General features: G+C 45.1%; 1 protein-coding gene across 1 annotated transcript; it reads right to left on the bottom strand.

Annotated features, from left to right (window-relative positions):
• Positions 1 to 390: 390 nt before the first annotated feature.
• Positions 391 to 25,932, bottom strand: PANK3 (pantothenate kinase 3). The gene is made up of 7 exons (XM_049774573.1): positions 25,606 to 25,932; positions 18,896 to 19,248; positions 12,736 to 12,989; positions 9,844 to 10,020; positions 7,345 to 7,468; positions 2,690 to 2,815; positions 391 to 1,118 (listed from the first exon to the last, which is right to left on the bottom strand). Exons 1-7 carry the CDS (start codon positions 25,631 to 25,633, stop codon positions 1,068 to 1,070), a joined length of 1,113 nt encoding a protein of 370 aa, XP_049630530.1. The 5' UTR covers positions 25,634 to 25,932; the 3' UTR covers positions 391 to 1,067.
• Positions 25,933 to 27,034: the final 1,102 nt, after the last annotated feature.

Here is a 27,034-nt window from a genome sequence, read left to right as displayed (position 1 = left end):
GCTTTATGACCTGAATGTATGAAACACTGATTCTTTTATGATTCTGTAATACTGCCTCAGCTCACAGAATTTCTCAATAGCTCATCTTTTAGAACTTCCAATAACATCAATTTATGATAAATGTAATTTTTGTCACAGCAGAACAATATCTTTAGCTTTAATGGGCAAGCCTAAGTGGAGAGAAATGACTACATTTGGGCCCGAGAACAATGTGGTATAAAAAGAACCTAGAACCCTACCAATGCACTCAAACCATACTTCATTAGAATATTATGAGCAAGAGATGGGGATCTGGCTCAGTGGTACAGCATTGGTGTTGAGTGCTTGAGACCTGGGTTCAATCCTCAGAAGCCGGATAAGGAAATAAAAGAGTCTTGCTAGAATAAGCAACTAAGTCTCCACTCTGAAAAAAAAATTCATATTCCAAAAATGTTCTAGAATTCATGTTTAAATTAGGGTACTAATTTAACACAGTGTAAACCGAATTATGGCATCTGGGAAAAGTTTAAGAGTGAAAAATCAATAAACGTGCTTTTGGTGAGGTGACTGAAAAACTACAATAATAAAAATAACAATAACATTGCCTTCATGTGTCTAAAATCCCAGAAAAATGTTCATCTTTGTCTGATTGCCATTTCATTAAATTTTGTGTTACTGTCTGTTCACGAATAACCCCAAAGAACAGATTGGTAACAAGTATTCAGAATCAATTATTCTCATGAACTAAAAGATTGGTTTAGCATACAGTACTGAAATGCTGGTACATAAAATAAATAGAAAACTTTCCAGACAAGAAGTTCAATGATCAGAGGTCGTATTGCATCGAGGACTCAACTCTGAGCATACAAAAGGGGAAAGCATTTCTGTTCGAAACACTTCATATTACAAAGCTCTTTTCCGATACGGCGACTTAGCAGCTTACCATTTTGACATTAAAAAAAAAAAAAAATCAACCACTTTTTTTTTCTTAACTCCTTTGGTGCCCAGTGACAAATAATGCAGTAATAGTGCCTCTGGTTCTTGCTTCCTCTTGCGTCATACTTATTAGCAGAGATAAAGCCGATGCTTTAGCTGAAATTTGGCAGTCCAAGAAGTGCACCAACTGCTCCAAAGTACCCCTACAGAGAGTCAAAGTGACGATTAATGTACATCTTTGCAGTTAAACATATACTATTAATCACTATTAAAAAAAAAAAAACACACTTGTGGGGCCAGCGAGGTGGCACTAGAGGTAAGGTGTCTGCTTTGCAAGCGCTAGCCAAAGAAGGACCACGGTTCGATCCCCCGGCATCCCATAAGGTCCCCCCAAGCCGGGAGCAATTTCTGAGCACTTAGCCAGGAGTAACCCCTGAGCATCAAATGGGTGTGGCCCGAAAAACAACAACAACAAAAAACACACGTGTATGTATAACCTATTTTTGGTTGTGGGGGCCATGCCTGGCTCTACACTCAGGAATTAAGCTTGGCAGGGGATGCTGGGGATCGAATCCAGGTCAGCCACATGCAAAGCAAGTACTGTCCTATCTCTTTAGTATCTTATTAACCTACTTATTTTTGGTTTGGTTTAGGGGTCACACCCGGTGACACTCAGGGGTTACTCCTGGCTCTGCACTCAGAAACTGCTCCTGGCTTGGCGGACCATTTGGAACACTGAGGATGGAACTAAGGTTCGTCCTGGGTCAGCCGCGTGCAAGGCAAGCGCTCTATCGAAACGCCATCGCTCCTGCACCAAACCTATTTTGGTTTTTGGGTCACATCCGGCAGCGCTCAGGGGTTACTCCTGGCTCTATGCTCAGAAATCGCCCCTGGCAGGCATGGGGGACACCATATGGGATGCCGGGATTCGAACCAATGACCTTCTGCATGAAAGGCAAACCCCTTACCTCCATGCTATCTCTCCAGCCCCAACCTATTTATTTTTAAAATGCCATTCTGGGAGCTGGAGAGTGAGCTCAATGGGCCAAGAGCATGTTCGCATTCAGGAAGATCTGGTTCAATCCTTAGCACCACAAGCATTTGGTCCCTTTCACAACCACGAGTGACCCCAAGACAGAGCTAGAACTAGTCCCACAAGCTCTGCCCCCAACCAAACCAAACTCTATTTTCTTAATCCCCCCCAACCAAACCAAACTCTATTTTCTTAATCTATATCTTTATAACCTTCCCTCGCGCGCGCGCGTGGGGGTGTGTGTGTGTGTGTGTGTGTGTGTGTGTGTGTGTATCTCACCCTTTAGATACTAAAGTCAGCCCTGTGATCTGTGCGGGGAGGGGGATCAGGCCTGACAATGCTGTCAAACTCACTTCTTTTTTTTTTTTTTTCAAACTCACTTCTTCATGGGACACCCACCACGCCATGCCACAAGCATCCCCTCTACCCCTTTACTGAAATGAAATTGACAGAATGCATATATATTGGGGGTGGGTGGGTGAGGGGGAGCTCCCAAGTCATGACTCAGGGTACGGGAGGGGCTATCCCCACATGTCCCTATCTATGTCCCTAGTTATTTCCCTAGCCTCAAGATCAATATGTGAGCCAAATAAAATTTTACAAGCCCAATAAATGAGGGGTTTTGCATGTTGGAACCCTGAGGTTATTCCCAGGGCATACTGGATGTACCTCCCACCCCAAGGTGCAAAACGAAACCTTCACACAAAGGTTTCACACAGCAGTGTCTTCCCATGACCATACCTCATGCTCTAGAAACAGCGCCTTCAGTTGGCCTTTCGACCAGTAATCCAGTGCATATGCCAGAAGTTTCATTGACAGAGTGTTGACCCGTAAAAAATTCCCGACAAAGACAACTCTGTTTATTTTCTAAAAGAAAAGAACAAAGAAAATCACTTTAAAAATGACTAATAACTTACAAAATCTCTTAGTTAAAAACAACTTCAGCGGGCTAGAGCAATAGCAGGCATCTGACCAGTGATCAATCCCAGGTATTCTATATGATTTCCCAAGCTTGCCAGGAATAATTTTTGAGCACAGAGCCAGGAGTAACCTGAGCGCCTCCAGATGTGACCCCAAAAACACCTTCTAAGTTTTGGTGTTTTCTGGGGGTGGGGTCAAGATCTATTTCCGTAGGGTCTACTGAATTCCTTGTGTGTATCTCTATAACGTGAATATTTAAAACTAGTTTTGGAAATTTCACTACCTATTTGCTAAAATAAGAACATTTCTCATGCAGGAGAAATAGAAGGCTGCCTTGCACGCAGCCAACCCGGGTTCAATCCCAGTATCCTATATGGTTCCCCAAACACCACCAGGAACAATTCCTGAATACAGAGCCAAGAGTATTCCCTAAGTATTGCAGGGTGTGGCCACCAAACAAGCAAAGTTCTAGAAATATTTTAGGAAGTGATTATACAGACTCCCAATGTATTTAGTATTAAATTGTAAACTGGGGAGGGCAAAGAGATAGTACAAAGGGTAAGGCACTTGCTTTTGCACATTGACAAATGGGGACCAATCCCCACCATTCCATAGGGTCCCCTGATCTCTGCCAGGTATGGGCCCCAAACACAAACACGAAAAGTTTTAAACTTTTTGCCAATGTGTACAACAGTCAGCATTGAGATGCAACCATCCTGAGGGGCAGAGCAAGATGAGGTGCTGGCATGTATATCCAGGCTGCAGGCTTCCAGAATTCTCTGAGTACTGATTGTGTTCCTCAAGGACTCTACATCTCAAAAATCTTAGCTACACAAACTTGTGCTTGAATCTTCAGAGAACCTATTTCTAATCTCACAGTAATACGATTTTGACAATGTATTGAGAAGGCTACAGTAAATGGCTTTGACTGCTGTCTAATCAAATGGCCAGTGAAAACCTAGACCTATAAACAAAGGATAAAAGAAAAACAAAACCCAGGTTATTGTCAGCTTTCAAAAAAACATTTCCTGAAAAAAAAAAAAAAAAAAAAGATTTTGATGAGGCTGGAGAGATAGCACAGATGTAGGACATTTGCCTTGCATGCAAAAGGACGGTGGCTCAAATCCCGGCATCCCTGAGTCTGCCAGGAGCGATTTCTGAGTGCAAAGCCAGGAGTAACCCCTGAGCGCTGCCAAAAGCCAAAACCAAAAAGAAAATAGATTCTCCCTCTTACTCCCACCTCTTCCTCTTTTGGTTTTTGGCCCATACCTGGCTGTGCTCTGTACTCAGTAATTACTCCCGACAGTGCCCTGGGGACCAAATGGGATGCCAGAAATCTGACAGCCCTCCGCGCTGCCCTATCTCTCACCCCCCCAAAAAAATATATTTTCATAATTTTTTTTTTTTTTTGGTTTTTGGGCCACATCCAGTAACACTCAGGGGTTGCTCCTGGCTTTGTGCTCAGAAGTCGCTCCTGGCTTGGGGGACCATATGGGACGCCAGGGGATCAAACCGCAGTCCGTCCTAGGCTAGCGCTGACAAGGCAGACACCTTACCTTTAGCGCCACCACACTGGCCCCCAAACTTCTTTTCTATATCAGCTCTTTAAGACATTATAGCAGGGGCTGGAGCGATAGAACAGCAAGTAGGGTGTTTGCCTTGCACCCAGCTTATCCGGATTCAATCCCCGTACCCCATAATCCCCAGAGAGTACAGGGACAGGAGTAACCTCTGAGAACACCACCAGGTATGGCCCCAAAATTTAAAAAATAAATAAAAGTAAAGCAGGGATTGGAGATATAATACAGGAATTAAGAAATTTCCCCCTTGCATCCAGACAACCCCAGTTTGAACCCCGATATGGTCCTAACAAGAACTGCGAAGCGTTATAAACAAATGAAATAATAAAAAGAAACCAACCAACCAAACTTTAAAAGACTTGCTACAATTGACCACACTGCTAAGAAACTAAAGAGCAAATTATAGTCTGGAAACAGAAGGGCGCCAGAGAGGATACTGGATACCAACAGGAGTGACCTCAGAGCACAGAGCCAGAAGTATCTCCCAAATATTGCTGGTGTAGTACTGTAGAATTAAGTAATTAACGATGGCACAAACCCTACCCTACCTCTACCTCTCCACACACTCACCCCCAAAAAGCCAGGAAGCTAGCTCAAAGGGCTAGAGCTGAAGTGCATACACTTTGCACATGGAAACCAAGTTCAATCCGCAGTAACAAATGGTCCCTTTTGGCAAGGCCCCTAACATTGCCAGATTTGACAATAATTCACAGGACAGGAGAGGTCCAGTGGGTCACCCCCTAAAGGAAAAATTATTCAAAAGGATCAGGCCTTTGCGGAACTATTCTGGCTGGAGCAATCTTCTCGTGATCAGAGTTCAGGCTTCTCTCACCTCCCACACTTCATCCTGGCTTCCCATTTCAGTAAAACTTTCCTTAGCCACAAAAGTACTTAGCATCTCATCGCTGACACTGAGCTACCCTCAGCTTGTTTTTGTTTGAGGATCACACATGGTGATGCTGGGCCTCCTGCATGCAAACCATGGGCTCAGCCCACTGAGCATCTTTATGGTTCCTAACCTGCTTTTTCTTCCTTTAGCACAGTTGTAGGGCGTTTGTCTCACACCTAGGACAGAGTGGTTCGATTCCTAGTATCCCATATAGTCCCCAGAGCCTGCCTGGAGCGATATCTGAGCACAGAGCCAGGAGTAACCACTGAGCAATGCCAGGTATGACCCAAAAAACAAAAACAGCACTTAAGGGGTTGGAGCTATAAAACAGCAGGTAGAGTTTGCCTGACATGCAACCGACCTGTGTTCAATCCTCAGGATCCCACATGTCCCCCAAACACTACCAGGAGTGATTTCTAAGTGCAGTAAGGAGTAACCTTTGAGCATTACCATTGTAACCCCCAAACCAAGAAGTTATTAAATAAATGTTAAAATTTTTTTAAAAAAAATTTAAGAAACTTTAAAAAGTCATATATAGCAGGTAAGGCACGTCTTGCATGCAGCAAACCTCAACTTGATTCCTAGCACCACGTACAATGCCCTAAGCCAAGCCAAAGTCGGGCATTTTTGTTCTCTTCCCTAATAGAACCCAAGTGCCTAAGACAATCCCAGGTTCAGGGTTCATTCACTGATTAAGTGAATCAATGAACAAATAAGTGTAAGAAAAGAAAAAGCAAATTTTCCAGGCCAGCAACAGTACAGTGGGAGGGTGCTTGCCTTGTACACAGCCAAACCGGGTTCAAACCGTTCATCCCACAGGATCCCACAAGCATTTCTAGGAGTAAACCATGAGCACCACTGAGTATGGCTCAAAATTTAGAAAATTAAAAAGTAAACTTCCCTTGGACCAGGAAGGGCTGAAAGGGCTAAATCCAAGTTTCCATTCATGCACAAGCATCCCGGGTGTGTGTGTGTGTGTGTGTGTGTGTGTGTGTGTGTGTGTGTGTGTGTGTGTGTGTGTGTGTGTGTGTGTGTGTGTGTGTGTGTGTGCACAAGCATCCCGGGTGTGTGTGTGTGTGTGTGTGTCTGTGTGTGTGTGTCTGTGTGTGAGTGTGTGTCTGTGTGTGTCACCAGGAGTGATTCTCCAGTTTTCACACTTCCTAAAATACCCCAAACAAATACAATGCAAACTTCTCAACTCATTTAAAGGCTTTTATATTTACAAACATCAGTGAGCAGGGAATCTATTACACAAAGGCAGAAGTCCACCCTGAAGCAAAGTGCTATTTCAGAGTGCTGGTTGCCCCGAAGCAATGTGAAGACATATCTCAGTGCCTTCATAGCCCTGTACAATGCTGCTTGATCCATATGCAACAAGGCAGCACTGTAAAGAAGCCAAAGGCAGCTGAGAAAACCTCCCAGCCCTTCACTGCTCAGATGGCAGAAAACAGCATAACATTCACTAGCCAGTCCCTTCAAAATGTGTTCTGTTTGGGGCCCGGAGAGATAGCACAGTGGTGTTTACCTTGCAAGCAGCCGATCCAGGACCTAAGATGGTTGGTTCGAATCCCAGTGTCCCATATGGTCCCCCGTGCCTGCCAGGAGCTATTTCTGAGCAGACAGCTAGGAGTAACCCCTGAGCACTGCCGGGTGTGGCCCAAAAAACAAAACAAAACAAAAAAATGTGTTCTGTTCAACATATGTTCATCTCTTGGATAAACTGAGATACTACAGGTGTGGGAAGGATTCTGTATAAATAGGAGCTGTAATCTATTTGTCCTGTTTCTGTTGTAGATTATCTGTTATTTTAGAGGTAACAGAACAATAATTAGATATACATAGCATATACTCTTCATCAGAGTTGTAATTTAAATGACTATGGGATCTTAATCACAAGGCTCTGTTTAGGATATGTGAAAGGCTGCTCAACTATGTGGATATAAATACATTGAAAAATTTTATTCAATAATCAAACAATTAACATTCCTTACAGAATTCACTTTTACCTCATTAACAGCACACATCCGTGCCACAGAGCCGATGTTATTGGTGATGGTCACTAAGGTGGCTCTTGCTAGATCCTCTTTACTAACAGCTTCTCGCTTCTCCTTATAAATCATATTCCCAAAGCTGCAGAAAGATGGAAAACAAAATTGAATCTGCTAGGAGCCACGTCACACATTTGGAGAATTTATCCTACAGAGAACTTGACACATAAAAACAAGACATGCAGGTACAAGATTACTCACTGACCTACCAAACTACCCACAGTCAATCAGTTGGAAGAGAACAGTATGGGGAAGGCGGAAGGGAGAGAAGGGGAGGGAAAAAGGAAGACTAGGATCTATTCAAGCATATATATAGTATGTTATAGAAAGGCATTTTAGTATGTAACAAAAGTAGATAAAAACCCTTTCTTGGGGCCGGGAAGGTGGCGCTAGAGATAAGGTGTCTGCCTTGTAAGCGCTACCAAGGAACGGACCGCGGTTTCGATCCCCCGGCGTCCCATATGGTCCCCCCAAGCCAGGGGCGATTTCTGAGCACATAGCCAGGAGTAACCCCTGAGCGTCAAACGGGTGTGGCCCAAAAACCAAAAAAAAAAAAAAAAAAAAAAAAAAAACCCTTTCTTGCCAAGGCATATATAAACTTTTAGAAGGGCTCAGCCCACCAGATGTATCCTCAGATTTTCCTGGTGGGGAGAACTAAAATAGCCCCCATGGGGTTCCTCAAAAGGCCCGCTGTGAACGCCTTTTTCCCCTGCGTGGATGGTTGAGGAATTTCCAAAGAGAGGCTTGGCATTACATTTTCAGTCAGTATTTGGCTACTCTCCTTTGTAAATATCAGGCAAAATTATCTCTATCAAATAATTTGGCTCAGAAATTCCAGCACCAAAGGTTACTAAGAGAACCCCTTTTCTGGATATAGCTAGCCCTAAAAACAAAGACAATGTTTTGTCTCTTTTTCAAATATGTCTTTGCAGCTGCAGTTTCTGGTAATCAAGGGCGAAGCCAGAAAGCAGACCCTGGGCTATTAACTCTCCTTAGAAAAAGGGAAACTCGGGCTGGAGAGATAGCACATCGGTTTTTGCCTTGCAAGCAGCCGATCCAGGACCAAAGGTGGTTGGTTCGAATCCTGGTGTCCCATATGGTCCCCCATGCCTGCCAGGAGCTATTTCTGAGCAGACAGCCAGGAGTAACCCCTGAGCACCGCCGGGTGTGACCCAAAAACCAAAAAAAAAGATAAAAGAAAAAGGGAAACTCATTTTTTGGGGGATTTGGCTCCTCCCTTTACTTAACCTCTAAAACAATAGAGTCCAGCCCAGTAAAGATCAAGTTCCTAGATATTTTCTACTCCCTCATAATCCTAATTTTGCATTTAAAGTAAGCGTGTAAAGAGTTGGTGCAAAGGGGACCTGAGAGATAGCACAGCGGCCTTTGCCTTGCAAGCAGCCGATCCAGGACCAAAGCTGGTTAGTTCGAATCCCAGTGTCCCATATGGTCCCCCCGTGCCTGCCAGGAGCTATTTCTGAGCACATAGCCAGGAGTAACCCCTGAGTGCTGCCGAGTGTGGCCCCAAAACCAAAAAAAAAAAAAGAGAGAGAGAGAGACTTTCATTGGGCCTGGAGAGATAGAACAGCGGTGTTTGCCTTGCAAGCAGCCGATCCAGGACCTAAGGTGGTTGGTTCGAATCCCGGTGTCCCATATGGTCCCCGTGCCAGGAGCTATTTCTAAGCAGACAGCCAGGAGTAACCCCTGAGCGCCGCCAGGTGTGGCCCAAAAACCAAAAAAAAAAGAGTTGGTGCAGAGTTGCCTTGAGTTGTAACCTTCTCCTTTGTAACCTAGAATTTTTAGTCACACTCAAGGCTTACGTTGTACTGTGCTTTGTGATTATAATTATCCTTCACCTATGGCTAATTTTACCCCTATAAATTCCCCTGCTCAAAATATAAGATGTGTTGACCCCACATACTCTGTGTATGGTTTCATTATTTCATATTCGATCGGTTGTGTTACCCGTTTTCCTCTCGTTGCAGGATTTGCTCCCCACTAGAGATGCTGAGACGCAAGACGCCTACAGCACTTTACTCTTTCTAAAGAAGGGGAAAACAGGAATACACATCTCTGTATATACTGTGCATATACAAATTATGAATCTATATTTGCAGAGATAAGGAATTGAAACAGTATCCAGGCAGACAATACTGAATTTGGAAACAAAAGTTCCAAAGTTGGAATTCTAAGTGGATATAATAAAAGCTTCCCCAAAACTCTATTTAGCACAGAAGTTAGGGTGCTTGCCTTGCATGCAGCTAACCTGGGTTCAATCCCTGGCATCCCATATGGTTCCTCAAGCACTGCTAGGAGTAATTCCTGAGTGCAGAGCTGAGTGTGGCTCCCCCCTCACCCCCCCAAAAAAAAAACCAAACCAAACCAAAACATAACAAAACAAAACTCGAAACAAACAAAACACTGGAGCAAATTTGACCAGAGTTAAATGTTACTTACCTGGATGCTACGGCCCACCCAGGCAGACCAAATCTTTCATAGTCTCCTCCATAAATATCACGGACCAGCTTGTCAGCTTGGGTACTGTCTCCTTTGGATGCCATTTCAAGAGCCTCTTCAAAGCTTTCGCAGCCCGTCAATAAACTGCACAATCCTAGGAAGGTGCCCCCACCAAGGCTAAAGGGAAGAAATAAAGTGGCATCCACATATGATTTCTAGGGCCGGAGCGATAGCAGCAGGGGGGTTTGCCTTTTGAGCAGCCAACCCAGGATAGACCCAGGTTGGGTTCCCAGCATCCCATATGATTCCCCAAGCCTACAGGAGCAATTTCTGAGCTCAGAACCAGGAGTAAGCCCTGAGCACCACCAGATATGGCCCCAAAACCAAAAAACTGCATATGGTTTCTTCCTCAACAGTAAAAGGGGATACAACCATGATGCATTCATAAGACAATGTATGCAGTACTAAAATCAACTGCTGAAATATCAGCATAATGAAGATGAGAAAACTCCTTAGCAAAACCAAGTTTGCCAGGCAGACGAACCTACAGGGTAGGCAAAGACAAAACAGGAATTCTTTCTCTTCCAGTAAGTTTCCTGCTGTCTTGGTTCAATTGCTATTGCTATAAAGGTTTCTGTGGGGTCAGAGGAATAGTACAGCACGTAAGGCATTTGTCTTGCATGCAGACAATCTGGATTTGATCTCAGACATCCCATATGGTCCCCAGATTTCTGAGTACAGAGCCAGGAGTAACCTTTAAGCATTGCCCGGTGTGGCCCCAAATAAAAATAATGCCAGAGCGAGTGCAAGTGGTAGAGCATTTGCCTTGCAAGCGCTAACCTAGGATGGACTGCCCCTGGCCTACCAGGAGCAATTTCTGAGAGCAGAGCCAGGAGTAACCCCTAAGTGTCACCAGGTGTGGCCCAAAAACAAAAAAACAAAACAAAAAAAGTTTAGAGGGCCCGAGAGATAGCACAGCAGTAAGGTGTTTGCCTCGCATGGAGAAGAACGGTGGTTCAAATCCTGGCATCTAATATGGTCTCCCCGAGCCTTCCAGGGGCGATTTCTGAGCGTGGAGCCAGGATTAACCCCTGAGCACTGCTAGGTGTGACCCAAAAACCATTAAAAAAAAAAAAAGTTTAAAAAAAGTCTATGCAGGGACCAAAGCAGTAAGGCACAGCAGTAAGGCATTTGCCTTGAACTCAGATGATCCAGGACAGATGGTGGTTTGAATCCTGGTATCCCATATGGTCCCCCTAGCCTGCAAGAAGCAATTTCTGAGCGGAAAGCCAGGAGGAATCCCTGAGCTCGGGCAGGTGTAACCCAAAAACCAAAAACAAAAGCAAATAAACTAACTAAAAAAAAAGGATTTCCATGCAGGTGAAAAGTTGTATGAATCTGTATCCTATGTACACAAAAGATAGGACTTGGAATCTTAACATGTTACCCAGGAAATGACTGTGTCTAAATCCCACTGATATGCAATCAGTTCTACATGATATACTAAGGAAACTGGTCAGATTAGTTACTGAGTTAATAATAAAAACTTGCTTGGCCCTGTCTATATGCTCATATCTTTCTAACACATAAATTCAAGACATTTGCTACCTCATCCTGCATAATGTCTTTATTAAATTCGAGCTATACCTGGCAATGCTCAGGGGTTATTCCTGGCTCTGCATCAGGAATCCCTCCTGGAAAGGTTGAGTAGACCAAGGGAACTGTATGGAATGCCAGGGGTTGAAATCAAGTCAGGTGCATGAAAGGCAAGCACCCTACCTGCTTTATTCTTTCTCCAGCCCTCACCAGTGTAATTTGTTTCTAATCCTGGTTTACTCTTGGAATTCAAATAATAGGTTAAATGTCTTTCTTTGAAAAATACTGTCAATCTATAGCTTAGCTTCAATGCAGACTTAAAAACAAATGCAGTCAAAAAAACAAACAAAAAAAAACAAGTCAAGGTTTGAGGGACAGGATAGTGATTAGGATAGTAGTCGTGCATGCAGCCAAGCCTAGGTTTGAATCCCTGGCACTGTGTAGGGCCCCCCCCCCCCCCAGCACTGCCAGAGTAATCCCTGAGCACAGCAACATTCCCCAGCCCCCAAGATACAAATTAGCATTACTATCACTTATATAAAAGGTGGTTTTAAGTGAAAAGCCACATAAAATGCATAACCGGACCAGGGTTTGCTTCTTCACATTAACGTTATATAAAATGATGTTATCTGAGAACTTACAGTTTATCTACAACAAAGTAAAACAAAATAAGGAGTGGAACCTGAGAGTCTAGGGGTCTAGGTATCCGACCCCATCCCCAACACCACATGGATTCCAAGCACTGCTAGGCACAACCCTGGAGGCCCCCCAAAGGAGAAGATCTCACTCAAGGGGGAAAAAAGAGAGATAAAAGGGGACAACCGAATAAAAACTGTTTTCCTCTGGTTATTAAATTATTGGAATTGTTCCAAGTAGAAAATGCACCTTATAATTACGGAAATTGCAGGGATTGGAATGTGGCTCAGCAGCACAGTTAATGCCTCAACTGTTTCACTCCTGGCACATATTAGTCTAATGTAAATCAGATATATATACTTCATGACTTAACAGTTCTGACATACATAAAACTCAAAGTATTATCTGCAACACTTCGTATACAGCAATGACTACTTGGAAGCGGGGTGGTAGCAAGGGGGTTCTGCACCAGAAATTGAATCCAGGACAGAGCTCACCTAAGTGAAAATTGCTGTTTGTCACTGAGTGATGGTCCCAATTTATACACCCACTTTTTTTTTTTTGCTACTGCTGTACAAATGATTGACATTCATGTTATTTCACGATTTCTTTACATACAAAACAGTATGAAGATTGGAGTCCACAGAGAAAGAAGGATACCTTGTCCCAGTGACTCGTTTATAGCAGTCTTTGGAATGGACTGCTAAAATACTGACTCCAGAGCCGATGTTGACGACCAACAGCGGGTAAGGGTCATCCAGGTTAAAAGGCATCTTTTGGCATCGCTCAGGCTCTGAGGCATTGGCAAAATAATAACATTCTGCCTGTCCATTGAAACTGACGGAGTCTATGTACAGCAAGCCCTTTACAAGGCAATCAAGTTCATCCAGTTTGTGCAAGTGGAGGTTTCCAATCTGTTAAAATAAAAACAAACAAATAATCACCACCACAAGAAAAATATTCTGATAGTAAAAAAGGCATTTAAAATGGCACTTAGTTGGTTTCCTTAGTGTAGTTTTTTTTTTTGTATGTGGTTTTTGGGTCACACCCGGCAGTGCTCAGGGGTTACTCCTGGCTCCATGCTCAGAAATTGCTCCTGGCAGGCACGGGGGACCATATGGGACGCCGGGATTTGAACCGATGACCTTCTGCATGAAAGGCAAACGCCTTACCTCCATGCTATCGCTCCGGCCCCATCCTTAGTGTATTTTATGAAAAACTCAGTCATCCATGAACCACATTTTTTTTTTTTTGGTTTTTGGGACACACTTGGTGACGCTCAGGGGTTACTAAGTGCTAAGTGCTCAGAAATCACTCCTGGGCTACAGTGATGGTGCAAGCAGTAGGCTTTTGCCTTGCATGCACTAACCTAGGATCTATCCCCTGGCATCCATATGGTCCTCCAAGCCAGGAGCGATTTCTGGGCACATAGTCAGGAGTAATCCTTGAGTGTCACCGGGTGTGGCCCAAAAAGCAAAAAAGAAAAAGAAATAACTCCTAGCTTGGGGGACCATATAGGACGCCAGGGATCGAACTGAGGTCCATCCTGGGTCAGCTGCGTGGAAGGCAAATGCCCTCCACTGTGCTAACGCCCAGGCCTTATCAATTTTTTTTTTTGGGTCACACCCGGCAGCACTCAGGGATTACTCCTGGCTCTACGCTCCTGGCAGGCTCAGGGGACCATATGGAATGCTGGGGTTCGAACCATCGACCTTCTGCGTGCAAGGCAAATGCCTTACCTTCATGCTATCTCTCCAGCCCCATGTTTTTAACAAAAATTTCTTAGGAGGTAGGGCATATGCCTTGGACACAAACCCACCCATACCCAATCTCACACACACACACACACACACACACACACACACACACACACACACACACACACACAATCTCTTAGGAGGTAGGGCATATGCCTTGGACACACACACACCCCCAATCACACTCACACACACACACACATACCCCAATCTCTTAGAAATTTCATGAGGTTGTCTAGCTTTCAGAGCAAAGTCCAAACAAAAATTTCTTAGGAGGGGCCGGAGTGAGAACACAGTGGGTAGGGCATATGCCTTGGACGGACGGACACACCCCCCCCCAATCTCTTATACTTTGGACAGACACACACACACACACACACACACACACACACACACTCTCTCTCTCTCTCTCTCTCTCTCTCTCTCTCTCTCTTAGAAATTTCATGAGGTTGTCTAGCTTTCAGAGCAAAACACACACACACACACACAATCTCTTAGAAATTTCATGAGGTTGTCTAGCTTTCAGAGCAAAGTCCAAACAAAAATTTCTTAGGAGGGGCCGGAGTGAGAACACAGTGGGTAGGGCATATGCCTTGGACGGACGGACACCCCCCCCCAATCTCTTATACTTTGGACAGACACACACACACACACACACACACACACACACACTCTCTCTCTCTCTCTCTCTCTTAGAAATTTCATGAGGTTGTCTAGCTTTCAGAGCAAAGTCCAAACAAAAATTTCTTAGGAGGGGCCGGAGTGAGAACACAGTGGGTAGGGCATATGCCTTGGACGGACGGACACCCCCCCCCAATCTCTTATACTTTGGATAGACACACACACACACACACACACACACACACACACACACACTCTCTCTCTCTCTCTCTCTCTCTCTCTCTCTCTCTCTCTCTTAGAAATTTCATGAGGTTGTCTAGCTTTCAGAGCAAAGTCCAAGCGCGCGCGCGCGCACACACACACACACACACACACACACACACAATCTCTTAGAAATTTCATGAGGTTGTCTAGCTTTCAGAGCAAAGTCCAAGGCTGGAAGGCACTATTGAAATCTGGGATGCTTTTTAGCTTTCTAAAGATGAGGAAGGAAGAACCAATTGCATGATGCAGATAAGGACCCGAAATCAAACCTCTGTAGTGGGTGAGGCTGTTATTTAGGCAGGACAGAGAATTTCCAATTTCTGAGTTAAATTATCTCTAAGCATTTTGAAACATTAGCAGAGGTCAAGGAAACCATGCAGTTATTGGGAGCTGTACAGCTCAGCGAACATATATATGTTTTATATTCTATATATAAGTTATATCCTTAGTATTTAGCTCTGAGCACTTCTGGGGGCAATACCCCTCCCCCCCCAAGCAGAGTCTGAGCAGCCCTCATGCATTAGAGGGCATGAATCAAATTCCCCAGAAGCATTTTATCTATTATGCTTCTGTGTGATTTTTATTTTTCTTGGTTTTGGGGCCACAACTGGCAACACTCAGGGATTACTCTGGAAGGCTCAAGGACTGAACCTGAGCCAGCCACATACAAGGCAAACACTCTACCCATTAAAGTGCTATCGCTTTTTTAATGCTTTTATTCTGAGTGTGCTGAAAATGTGGCCACCATATCAATTAAGTTCATACTATTGGGGAGTGGGGGTGTTTTGGTATATAGGACACACTAGGTGGTGCTTAGGGCTGACTCCTGGCAGGCTCATGGAACCATATGGAATACCGGAATTGAACCTAGGTCAGCTGTGTGCAAAGCAATTGCTCTCCCCACTGTACTATCACTCCAGCCCCAATACTCTATACTAGTAGATTTTCTAATAAATCATTCAACAAGGCAACACTTGAGGCTTTTGGTATTTACCATAATCTGTTATTGATTTGTTATGCCTTCTCTTATCATACCAGATAATTTCTCTTTATGGCTTGCATATAAGTACAGAATTATTAAAATTTAATTCAGTATTTAAAGTGCTTTTTCCCCTTATGGCTACACCCAGCTATGCTCAGGGCTTACTCCTAGATCTGTGCTCATAGATCATTCCTAGCAGTGATCAGGGGACATGTTTGGTGTCAGAGATCAAACTGGGGTTGGCCACATGCAAGGCAAGTGCTTTACCCCACCAAAAAATTTTTTTGGGGGGGCCACACCCGTTTGATGCTCAGGGGTTACTCCTGGCTAAGCGCTCAGAAATTGCCCCTGGCTTGGGGGGACCATATGGGACGCTGGGGGAACCAACTGCAGTCCTTCCTTGGCTAGCGCTTGCAAGGCAGACACCTTACCTCTAGCACCATCTCTCCAGCCCCTCCAAATTATTTTTTGAGGGGACCACATAGACTTAAAAGATTTTCTGGTGGGTGTCTGGAATTGAACCTGTGTTGGCTATATGAAAGCAAGACCCCTACCTGATGTGCTGTCACTCCAACACTCTTAAAATACCTTTTTTTAGGGGTACCTCCCTGTACCCCCTGCATGTCATATCCAGGCGGTGCTTCTTGAGGACAAAAAAAATAAATAAAATACCTTTTTTTTTTTTTTTTTTTTTAAGTTTTTGGGCTACACCAGCAGCAGTCATGGGTTACTATTGGCTCTGCACTCAGAAATCGCTCCTGGAAGGTTTGTGGGACCGTATGAAATGCCAGGCATCGAACCCTGGGTCTGAACTGGGTTGGCAGCATGCAAGTGCCTGCCCTACTGTTATGCTATCACTCTGGCCAGTTAAAACACTTTTTGTTTGTTTTGGATCATATCTGATGGTGCTCAGTGATCACTCCTGGTAGTGCTGGGTACGCATGCTAATGTGTGTCCGTCCAGCTCCTTAAATACTACTTATAGTGGACCACAGATAGCTAGCTCAGTGATAGTGTCTGGTGTGTATATATGAGGTCCTTCATTTAATCCTAGGTACAGGAAAACAACCCCCCCAAATTCCTAAAACCAATTTCTCATAAAAGCTAAAGTATCAGCTACCGAGAAGCTCAATGGGCTGAACACATGTTTTGCACCCAGGAGGCCTGACTTCAACCCCCAGAATGGGTGTTCCTAGAAGTATGGGGTCAAGGCAGGGACAGCTTATGCCTCACTGAGAATGGTCCACAAACAAAACAGAACTAGATTTGAGTGAAGCTGGAGAGACAGCACAGTGGGAAAGGCTCTTGTTTGTTTTGCATACGACACACCCAGGTTCAATCTGCACATGGAGCAAAGCCAGGAGTAAGCCCTGAGCACCTCAAGCTACGCCCGCCCAAAAATAGAGGGGAGGATTTGAGTCAGAGAGGGAGTCCAAAGGACTAGAACAAGTGCATGTAGGAGGCCTGGGTTTAATCTTTCCAGCACCAAGCTGGGAATAACTCCTGAGCACTTACATTCCCCCCAAAATGAGGGGTGACTCTGGGAAGCCAGTTGGTTTGCCTGCAGTTTGGTAGAGTCCACTGTGTGATGCAACAATAGCACTGCATGTGCTGCATCATACTTGTGCTTTTAGTTCAGTTGTTTTGTTTGGTCTGGTACAGTATTTCCCAACTAAGGGCAATGAGGGCCCCTAGAGACACCCCCCACCCACCCACAGAGAGTCCAAGTGGGCCAGAGGTGAAAATAGCTTCAAGTGAGCATCACAGCATTGAGAACAGAAGCAAGTGGGCAGGAAACAGAAAGGATCTATAGTCAAGAAAAGATGGAAAAAAAACAGGCCCATCATACTGTTTTATCAGACCATGTTCTCAGTTTCTGACATCATGAATGACATATGCTATGTGTTCAAGTATTTTTGTTTAGATTTTGAGCCACACCTGGTGGTGGTATTCAGGGCTTACTCCTGGTTGATGCACAGGGACATTTCTGACAGCCTGGGGGATAATATGAGGTGTTGGGGAGCGAATCTAGGTTGGCCATGTGCAAGGCAAATGCCCTTTCCACTGCACTAGGACTCTGGCCCCCAAATCTTATTTGGAGCTGAAAATACATTGTAAAGGGGCTATTTGATCCTAACATTATATTTGGTCCAACACACACACCCCAAAAGAAAGAAAACACACATCTTAAAACTGTTTGTATGTATCTGTGTCAGGGTTCGGCTCTGTATCTTCACCCACTAGGTGAAAGCCAGCTTCCCGATACACTTCAGGCAAGAACTTTGGCAAGCATCATATACCACAAATTCAAACAAATGGGTCACAAATTAATAACATTTTAAGTGCAAATTACAGAGTAAGCTATATTTAAATCAGTATAATAAAATAAAACCAAACACCAGTAAAACAAAACCAGTAAGAATCCCACCTTCAATTATCTGCCAACAGTAGTATATGCCTACAAGAGATCCTGAGCTCAATCCCTGGTGCTGCAAGTGGCCCTGCCAGAACTACTGGGTCAGAGCAGTGTGACATAACTGGGCCCTACCTTGGTTGGCAGAGTATCACCACCAGTGTCCCTGGGCCTCCTGATAGAAAAACAAAATAAAAGCAAACAACCAGGGGGCTGGAGAGATTGGACAGTGGGGAGGGTAGTTGCCCTGCGTGCAGCTAACTCAGTTTGGATTCCCAGCACCTATCTGGTTCCCTGAGCCCCAACAGAGTGAGCCCTGACCTGAGCACTGCTAGGAATGACCCAAACACCAAAATAAATAACCAGCACTGGGAGATGGATAGTAAACAATTTGAGGTACTTGCCTTGCAGAGCCAGCGGACTTGGTTATGATCCCGGCATCATGCAGAGTACCCCAAACTCCTCAAGGAGTGATCCCTGTAGCCCCCATATTAAACAAAACTAGTTCAAAATGATTGAACAGTGGGTCGGGCACTTAAACTTACTTCAAACCTGGCTGACCTGGGTTTAATCCCTGGAATCCAACTTAAGAACTATGCTACAGGCAAATTGAGCTTTATGTTTTGTTTTGTTAGGAATAACTTCCAGCAATGTGCAGAAATTATTCCTAGCGCTATACTCAGGAATCACTCAGGGCACCATACGAAATGTTGGGAATTAAACCCGTTTGGCAGCATGCAAGTCAAGAAAGGTAACATGTTATGGATGAGAAGACAATACGTACTGTACGAAAATCTTCTTCAAACTTGTAAGCACCACCTCCAGTTGCACAGAGCACCGTGTGTAATGTGGAGAAGTTCTTATCTCTTCCCATTTGGATAAAAGTAGGCAAGTCGTGGGTTGGAAATCTGATAAAGTGCAAGTTCCCTCTTCGACCAAAAAGGGTTAAGTCCTTGAGTTCCAAGTGTACGTCCCGAATTCCAGTGGAGCCATATGCCACATTAGAAGTCAAATACTTGCGGATACTTTTTAAACTTTCAACTTCTTCTTGTTCTTCTTCTGCTGTGATATCAATGGGCTCAAAATACGAGAGCTTTACTAAAGTCCCTCCAATGTCCATGCCAAACCATGGGAAAGCTGTGAATTGGGGAGCAGAAAAAAAAAAGCAAATTAGGAGCTAAACAGTCACAAACTTCACAGACCCCAGTCATAAACTGTTAAATGTCACGTCACTTGTGATTTTTCTAAAATCCCTTAACATAAGATGATTGGAGCTGGACCAGGGTCTTTTTAGTTCCGGTCTGACAGACTTTCTTTTTCAGTTTAAATATAAATGTATTAAAAATTATGTATTAGGGGCCAGAGAGATATAACAGCAGGTAAGGTATATGGCAGACCATGTGCAATCCCTGTAGCCGCCACATGGTCCCAAGTCCCTCCAGTATTGATCCGAGCTCAGAACTTTCTATTAAATGCCTTATGTATTAAGTGCCTTTGAGTTTAGAAAATTTGGACACACTGGTTTAATAAATCTCATCACTTGTGGCATAAAAATCTTTGTTTCTAAAGATTCTGGTAATAAAGTAGTTTACAATCACATTAAATTACCCCAGGAAAAAGTATCTTTAAACACACTAGGTTATAGTATCACCCATCTATGGGATTTAAGAAAAATAAAAGACATTATTGTAATAATGCCCAGAGACGAGGACCAGAAGAACTGGCTCGCAATACGACATTCACCACAAAGAATAGTGCGTGCAGTTAGGGAAATAACTACACTAACAACTATCATGACAACAGTGAGAGAAGTAGAATGCCTGTATCGAATACAGGCTTGGGGGTGAGGGAAAAGGGAGATGGGGGCATTAGTGGTGGGAATGTTGCAATGTTGCAGTGGTGAAGGTAGGTGGTGTTCTTTTCATGACTGGAACCAAACTACAGTAATCATGTTTGTAATTAAGGCGTTTAAATGAAGATAATATTAAGGGAAAAAAAACATACTAAGTACTTTCTTTTCCTTTTCTTCCCTTCTTTTTTTTTTTGGTTTTTGGGTCACACCCAGCAACGCTCAGTGGCTACTCCTGGCTCTAAGATCAGGTCCAGAAATAAATTATATAAATAGTTTAAAGAAAAAATCTAGGGGCTGGAGAGATAGCATGGAGGTAGGGTGTTTGCCTTGCATGCAGAAGGACAGTGGTTCAAATTCCGGCATGCCATATGGTCCCCCAAGCCTGCCAGTAGCAATTTCTGAGCAGAGCCAGGAACAAGCCCTGAGCACTGCCAGGTCCCCCCCACCCAAATCTATACTAAATCTGAATTTTAAAAAATGTTTTGGGCCCAGAGAGATAGTGTGGAGATAGGGCATTTGCCTTGCATGCAGAAGGACGGTGGTTCGAATCCCGACATCCCATATGGTCTCTCCAGCCTGCCAGGTGCTATTTCTGAGCACAGAGCCAAGAGTAACCCCTGAGCGCTGCCGGGTGTGACCCAAAAACAAAACAAACAAACAAAAAACAAAAACACACAAAAAAAAAACCCACAACTTTTCTTTGGGAGGAACCAGAGAGAGCATGAAGCTTGCCCTGCATGCAGCTAAGGCTACAACACTGGTTCGAATCTTAATATGGTCTATGGTCCTCCCAAGTACCATTAGGAGTGGCTCCCCATCTAATTTATCTCAGGGGGCACAGGAGATGGTACAAAGAGCCAGAGTACCTAATTTTCATGTGGGACCCCCAGATCCTGTCCTGTATAGCACCTGTACACAGCCAGGAACCCCATCCCCAACCCCTGCCAGTAGTCATGGCCCAGAATCCCCCCAGAAAACAAAAATGAAATTACGTTGGCAGGTGAAAATGATTCAAGATGCTCAAAAGGCATTCATTCTCCAGACAATGGGGTCCCTTGAGTGTAAGAGCCAGAAGTAGCCCCCAAGCCTCACTGGGTATGGCTCCAAATAACCAAGGTGGGGAACAGATGTTAGTAGAGGTATAGGAAACAAATGATTGTATGCCTGGGGTTTCTCAAAACTAGTATTTTTTTGGTTTTTGGGGCACACCTGGTGACACTCAGGGATTACTCCTGGCTGTGGACATCAGGGATCAAAACGAGGTCTGTCTTGGGTTAGCTTCATGCAAGTCAAATGCCCTACTGCTGCGCTATCAGCTCTGGCCCCTCAAAACTAATATTTAAACCAGTGAAAAACCCAAGTCATTGCAAACAAATAGTTCCACTGTTTTAATTTTCATTTTCCTTCTTCTTTCCCTACCTCCATCCCTTCCTTCCTCCCTTTTGACTGCACTCAGAAATTACTCCTGGCAGGCTCAAGGGATCATATGGGATGCCTGGGGTCGAACTCAGATTGGCTGCATACAAGGCAAAAGCCCCACCTGCTCACTATGTTATTGCTCTGACCCCATACATAGTTCTCTCTCTCTCTCTTTTTTTTTTTTTTTGGTTTTTGAGCCACACCCGGCCGTGCTCAGGGGTTACTCCTGGCTGTCTGCTCAGAAATAGCTCCTGGCAGGCATGGGGGACCATGCCATGGGGGACACCGGGATTCGAACCAACCACCTTTGGTCCTGGATAGGCTGCTTGCAAGGCAAACGCCGCTGTGCTATCTCTCCGGGCTATCTCTCCGGGCCCTGTTTCCTCTTTTTTACTTTCTGGTTAAATTGCATGCATTTGGTATATATAATCCAGTACATGGGACGTATGTAGCTAAACTCTAGTGATTTCCTAATACTATGATGAATAATGAAATAGAATATAGGAAGCGGGGCCGGTGAGGTGGCGCTAGAGGTAAGGTGTCTGCCTTGCAAGTGCTAGCCAAGGAAAGAACCATGGTTCGATCCCCCGGCGTCCCATATGGTCCCCCCAAGCCAGGGGCAATTTCTGAGTGCGTAGCCAGGAGTAACCCCTGAGCATCTAACGGGTGTGGCCCGAAAAACCAAAAACCAAAACAAAACAAAACAAAAAAAGAATATAGGAAGCAAAGCAAAGATAAAAGCAATTAACAGGCAATTAAAGGGAACAGTAGAACACTTGGCTACTAGTGAGCAGCCCTAGATTTGAGCCACAAGGCAACAAGGGGGACAAAACAAAGGGGAGATATAGCACAGTGGTAGGTAGGGCATTTGCCTTGCACATGACTGACCCAGGACAGATGATGGTTTGAGTCCCAGCATCCCATCTGGTCCCCAGGGTGTGCCAGAAGCAATTTCTGAGCAGAACCAGGAGAGCACCACCAGGTATAACCAAAAAACGAACCAACAAAAAAGAAATTTCTCCATTGCTAGAGCTGTTGTTAAATGGTTAAATGATGCCATACATGTAAAGTAGTACTTAAATGCTAAATGTTTAAAACATTATTTACTCAAGGGGCCAGAGATAATATAGCAGGTAGGGCTGCATGCCTGCAGCTGACATGGATTCCATCATTGGAACCTCAAAAAATCCTCTGAGCCCTACCAGGAGTGACCCTCTGGGGCCAGAGAGATAGCATGAAGGTAAGGGGTTTGCCTTGCAATGCAGAAGGACGGTTCAAATCCTGGCATCCCATATGGTCCCCTGAGCCTGCCAGGAGCGATTTCTGAGCGTAGAGCCAGGAGTAACCCCTGAGCGCTGCCAGGTGTGACCAAAACCAAAATAAATAAATAAATAAATAAATAAAATAATTTTACTTAGAAAATAGAAGGGGGGTGTCAGAGCGATGGCACAACAGGGAGGCATTTTGCCTTGCATGCTGCCGAACCAGATTCGATTCCCAGCATCCCTTATGGTCCTCCAAGCCTGCCAAGAGTGATTTCTGAGCAGAGCTAGGAATAATCCATGAGCACCTCTGGGTGTGGTCCAAAAACAAAACAAAACAAAAAAAGGAGTGCAGGTTAAAGTTGTGAAGGGCAAAGTGCTGGAGATAAGGCAGCTGGGAGGATATTTGTTTTGCACACAGCTGATACTAATCAGGAGTGATCCCTGAATACTGAGAACCTTCCCAAAACTTAAACGGATGACAGCATGATTTGAGAGAGACACAAAGTGGATCGAACCCAAATGCCCCCAAGTGGGTGAATGAATAGACAAAAGTGGTATGTCAGGGACCCAATTTCAGAGCAATAGCAACCCCTCGGTGCCATCCAGTGTGGCCCAAGAAACAAAAACAAATCAATAATGGTATTACAGGGGCCCAAGCAATGGTAGGACATTTGCTGACCCAGATTCCATCCCTGGCATCCTTTGAGCCTGCCAGGAATGATTCCCGAGCACTGCCGGGTGTGGCCCCAAAACAAAATGAAACAAAAACAAAAACAAAAAAAAACGTGAAAGGATCCTTTCTGGAAACTGACAAGAGAGGTATTCTTCTGATTAATACTTTATCTGAATAAACTCAAGGAACCAAATCATCATCTTGGCAAAAACAAACAAACAAAAAAAAAACAATCTTGTGAAGCTCATTTGTTCTAAAAGGAGATTCTAAGAACCAAAAATTGCACATGTTAGGAGCTGGGATAACACAGCAGGGAGGGCACCTGCCTTGCATGTGATGACCTGGGATTCAATCCTAGCACCTCATATGGTACCTCAAGCATAGCCAGAAGTGCTCCCTGTGCTCAGAATCAGGAGTAAGCACTGAACAGCAGCAGGTGTGGCCCCCAAAACTAACAAGCACCAAACAAACAACAACAAAAAGCCCTAGGAAAATGCAGGTATTAGGGAAGCTGTTTAAGTTTTCTATATCATTGCCATCAGTTCAAAGAATACTTATAGGCAGGAGTGCTAGCACAGCCGACCTGGGTTCAATCTCCAGCATCAGATATGCCCTACCAGAAGTCATTTCTGAATGCAGAGCCAGGAGTAATCCGTCACCAGGTCTGGCACAAACAAACAAACAAAACAGTAATTGTATTCAGCAAATGTAAGTTTGGAAGTATTCTTACACTGCCATTTATGTTGTCATTTTTTTTTTAAATCCTTAAACAAAAACTCTTATGCTTTTACAATAAACCATCAAATTTTTAAAGGGGCATTTTAAACTCTTGCTTTTCTTGGGGATACTCTAGTATGCCTCATGGGTGAAGAAACCCTGGATCAAGAGTCATTGACCAGCCTCAGGAGCTGAGAAGCAGGAAGAAAAGTTCTTTTGGGGCTTAGTAAATCCCATGCTCCATGGAAAAGACCAACACTGCATTAACTGGTCTATTTCAATAATGCTTAAATCAACTGAAAAATTAGCAATTTTTCCAGAATGCTTTGGAGTGTTTCTTCTTCAGGTAGACCTTGCTAGGAGGTGGGTTTATGGCTATCTTACAAGAGATTTCAGGGTCAGGGGGTTAGTATGAAGGTAGGGCATGCATCGGACTGCGAATCGATTCCAGGAATCAAAAAGCCAGACCAGGGTTCTGCCAGGAGTGATCCCTAGTGCAGAAGGGGTGGGGGAAGTCCTAAGCAGTTATCTCCGTGTGTGGCCCCAAAACAAACAAACCTAAACACAAGCAGATTTCTTAAAAGTGTAGGGAGGGTCAATTTAAAAAATTCGGAATATCTGGGGCTGGAGCGATAGTAAAGCGGTAGGGAATTTGCCTTGCACGCTGCTAACCCGGGAAGGACCCCCGCATCCCATATGGACCCCCGAGCCTGCTAGGAGGAATTTTTAAGTACAGAGTTAGGTGTAACCCCAGAGAGTCTCAGGGTGTGGCCTACAAACAATATGTTAGACTATCAATACAATTCTAAGATCGAATTAGATCTTAAACACACACACTCCGAGAAACTCTGAAAACATGGGTTAAAACGCATGCCCATCAGAACAGTGGGTGATTACCAGGAGTAAAAGGCTTTTTGAGTGGTTGAAAGCCAAAAAAAAGCCAACGAAAGAAAACTGATCTGCTCCCAGTTAGGAAGGACTTGAAGAAGAACATGCACATCTAGGCGTAGAACCCATTTCCATGGGCATTCGCCAAATACCAGGAAGAGTGGTGGGCCCCGAGAGAAGGGGAATAAGGGTGACGCTGTAAACCTCTTTTCAGTGTCAGTGTTTTCAAAATACATAAGCCAGTTAATTCTCAAGCTCCTAGGCAGGGAAGAAAAGATGAGCTCGGCCTCCCAGGGAATCTCTTTGAAACACCAGTGAAAACTCCCAGAAACTCATTTGGGGTTTCAAAGACTCAAAGGAAGAAGCCAGTAAGTCACTTGGCAATTAATGCAGACAGACACCCAAACCAAGATCACCCCAAATCACTCAGGGGGAGCTGATCCAGGCTAGCAAGACCAAACCCCATAAACCCAATAATCCCTCTGGCACACCTCAGGAATCTGCAGAAGGAAGTGAGATCAGGAAAGAGGGGAGGTGTGGGGCCAGGGGGACGGGGAAGAGAGCCCGGAGCTGGATGCAACCCAGGTCTCTAGGCCCACCCCACCATGGGCTGGGGAGTCAGGCTGCTCAGGAACCCCAAACTGCTCCCCCACCCCGGTGGGCCTGAGCCCCCATCTTACAGGGTTTCTTGGCATCTTTGATCTTCATGGTGAAGGCCCGAGGAGCGCAGGGCGGCCTTGGGTCTGGGGCACCGAGGGCAGAAGGGCTGCAAGGCGGAGGGTGCAGGGCTTAGGCTTGGGCCTGGGCCCGCCGGTCCTCCCCACCCACGGGGCGGGCCGAGGGCGGGGCGCCCACCCCCACGAGGGCTGGAGCAGGAACCCCGAGAGCTGGGGCCTCTCCACACGCCTCTCCGCTCCGGGGAGTTGTGGGGGTGCCCCCCGAACCCCCCAACCTCAGCAGCTGCTGCAAACAAAAGGCCCCGAGCCCCGAGCTAGGAAATAGCCCGCCCAGGCCCGCTCGCTCACGTGACCGCCTCTTTCTCCCCTCCCACCCTGACTACAGGCTGCTGGGAGTTGTAGTTCTCCGGATGGTGCTACCCCATTCTCGGCCGGCTTTTGCGCAAACGGACTACAAATCCCGAAATGCATCGCGGCGGCCGCGCAGAGCTTCGCCCCCACCCTCCTCCGCGGGAAGAGATCGGCCCAGAGTGGTCCCAGGAGGAAGTGGGCGGGGCCTTAGTCACGCCAGAAGCGCGGCAGCCAATGGGGAGGCTCCAAATGGACAGGCTGCGGAAGTTTGTGGCGGAGGCCCCGCCCACCCGCTACAAAAGGAGGAAGGAGGAAGGCAAGAGAAGGGGCTTGAGGCCCTTTTGCTTGTAGTGTGTTTTAAATCCAGACTGTTTCACCACATGGTTGCAACCTCTCCATTTGGGCAGGAGCTGGATTCTCCTATGTGGGGAAAATGGTTAGAAAGGATTCTTGAGTGGCTTTCCAGACAAATCATGAAAGGGCAGGAAAGAGAGTGACAGCGGGTCTGGAGAGATAGCATGGAGGTAAGGCGTTTGCCTTTCCTGCAGAAAGTCATCAGTTCGAATCCGGCTTCCCATATGGTCCCCCGTGCCTGCCAGGAGCAGTTTCTGAGCAAGGAGCCAGGAGTTTTTCCTGAGCACTGCCGGGTGTGACCCAAAAGCCACAAAAAACAGAGAGAGAGAGTAACAGCTGGAAAAGGCTCTGGCCTTCATGAGCCTTTCTTTGCATGCTTTGGCCAGGCCCTTGGTTTGAGACCTACCAGGGTTGATCTCTGAGCTTCAAGCAGGAGGAAGCTCTGAGTACTGCCCGTTATCGTTCCCTGACAAACAAAAAAACCCAAAAAGCAACTGGACCACCGAGTGCCTTTGTTAATCACACCTAGCAGTTTTACTGAGGTTAATGGAGTTGGCTTGATGGTTGGTGATGGCCATCCTGACACCTTTTGAAGGCTGACCACTTACGAAACCCTGATTGCAAATCGTTGTTTTTAGTTGGGAAACTGCAGATCACATACTGTTAATTCACTTTCGCTGGTTTTTGGGTGTTGAAACAGGTACAGGATCTGAGAAGCAGTCTGCCA

This window comes from Suncus etruscus, chromosome 6 (genome assembly GCF_024139225.1).
Source record: "Suncus etruscus isolate mSunEtr1 chromosome 6, mSunEtr1.pri.cur, whole genome shotgun sequence".
NCBI classification, from domain to species: domain Eukaryota; kingdom Metazoa; phylum Chordata; class Mammalia; order Eulipotyphla; family Soricidae; genus Suncus; species Suncus etruscus.
This window is presented reverse-complemented; position numbering and strand designations above follow the sequence as displayed.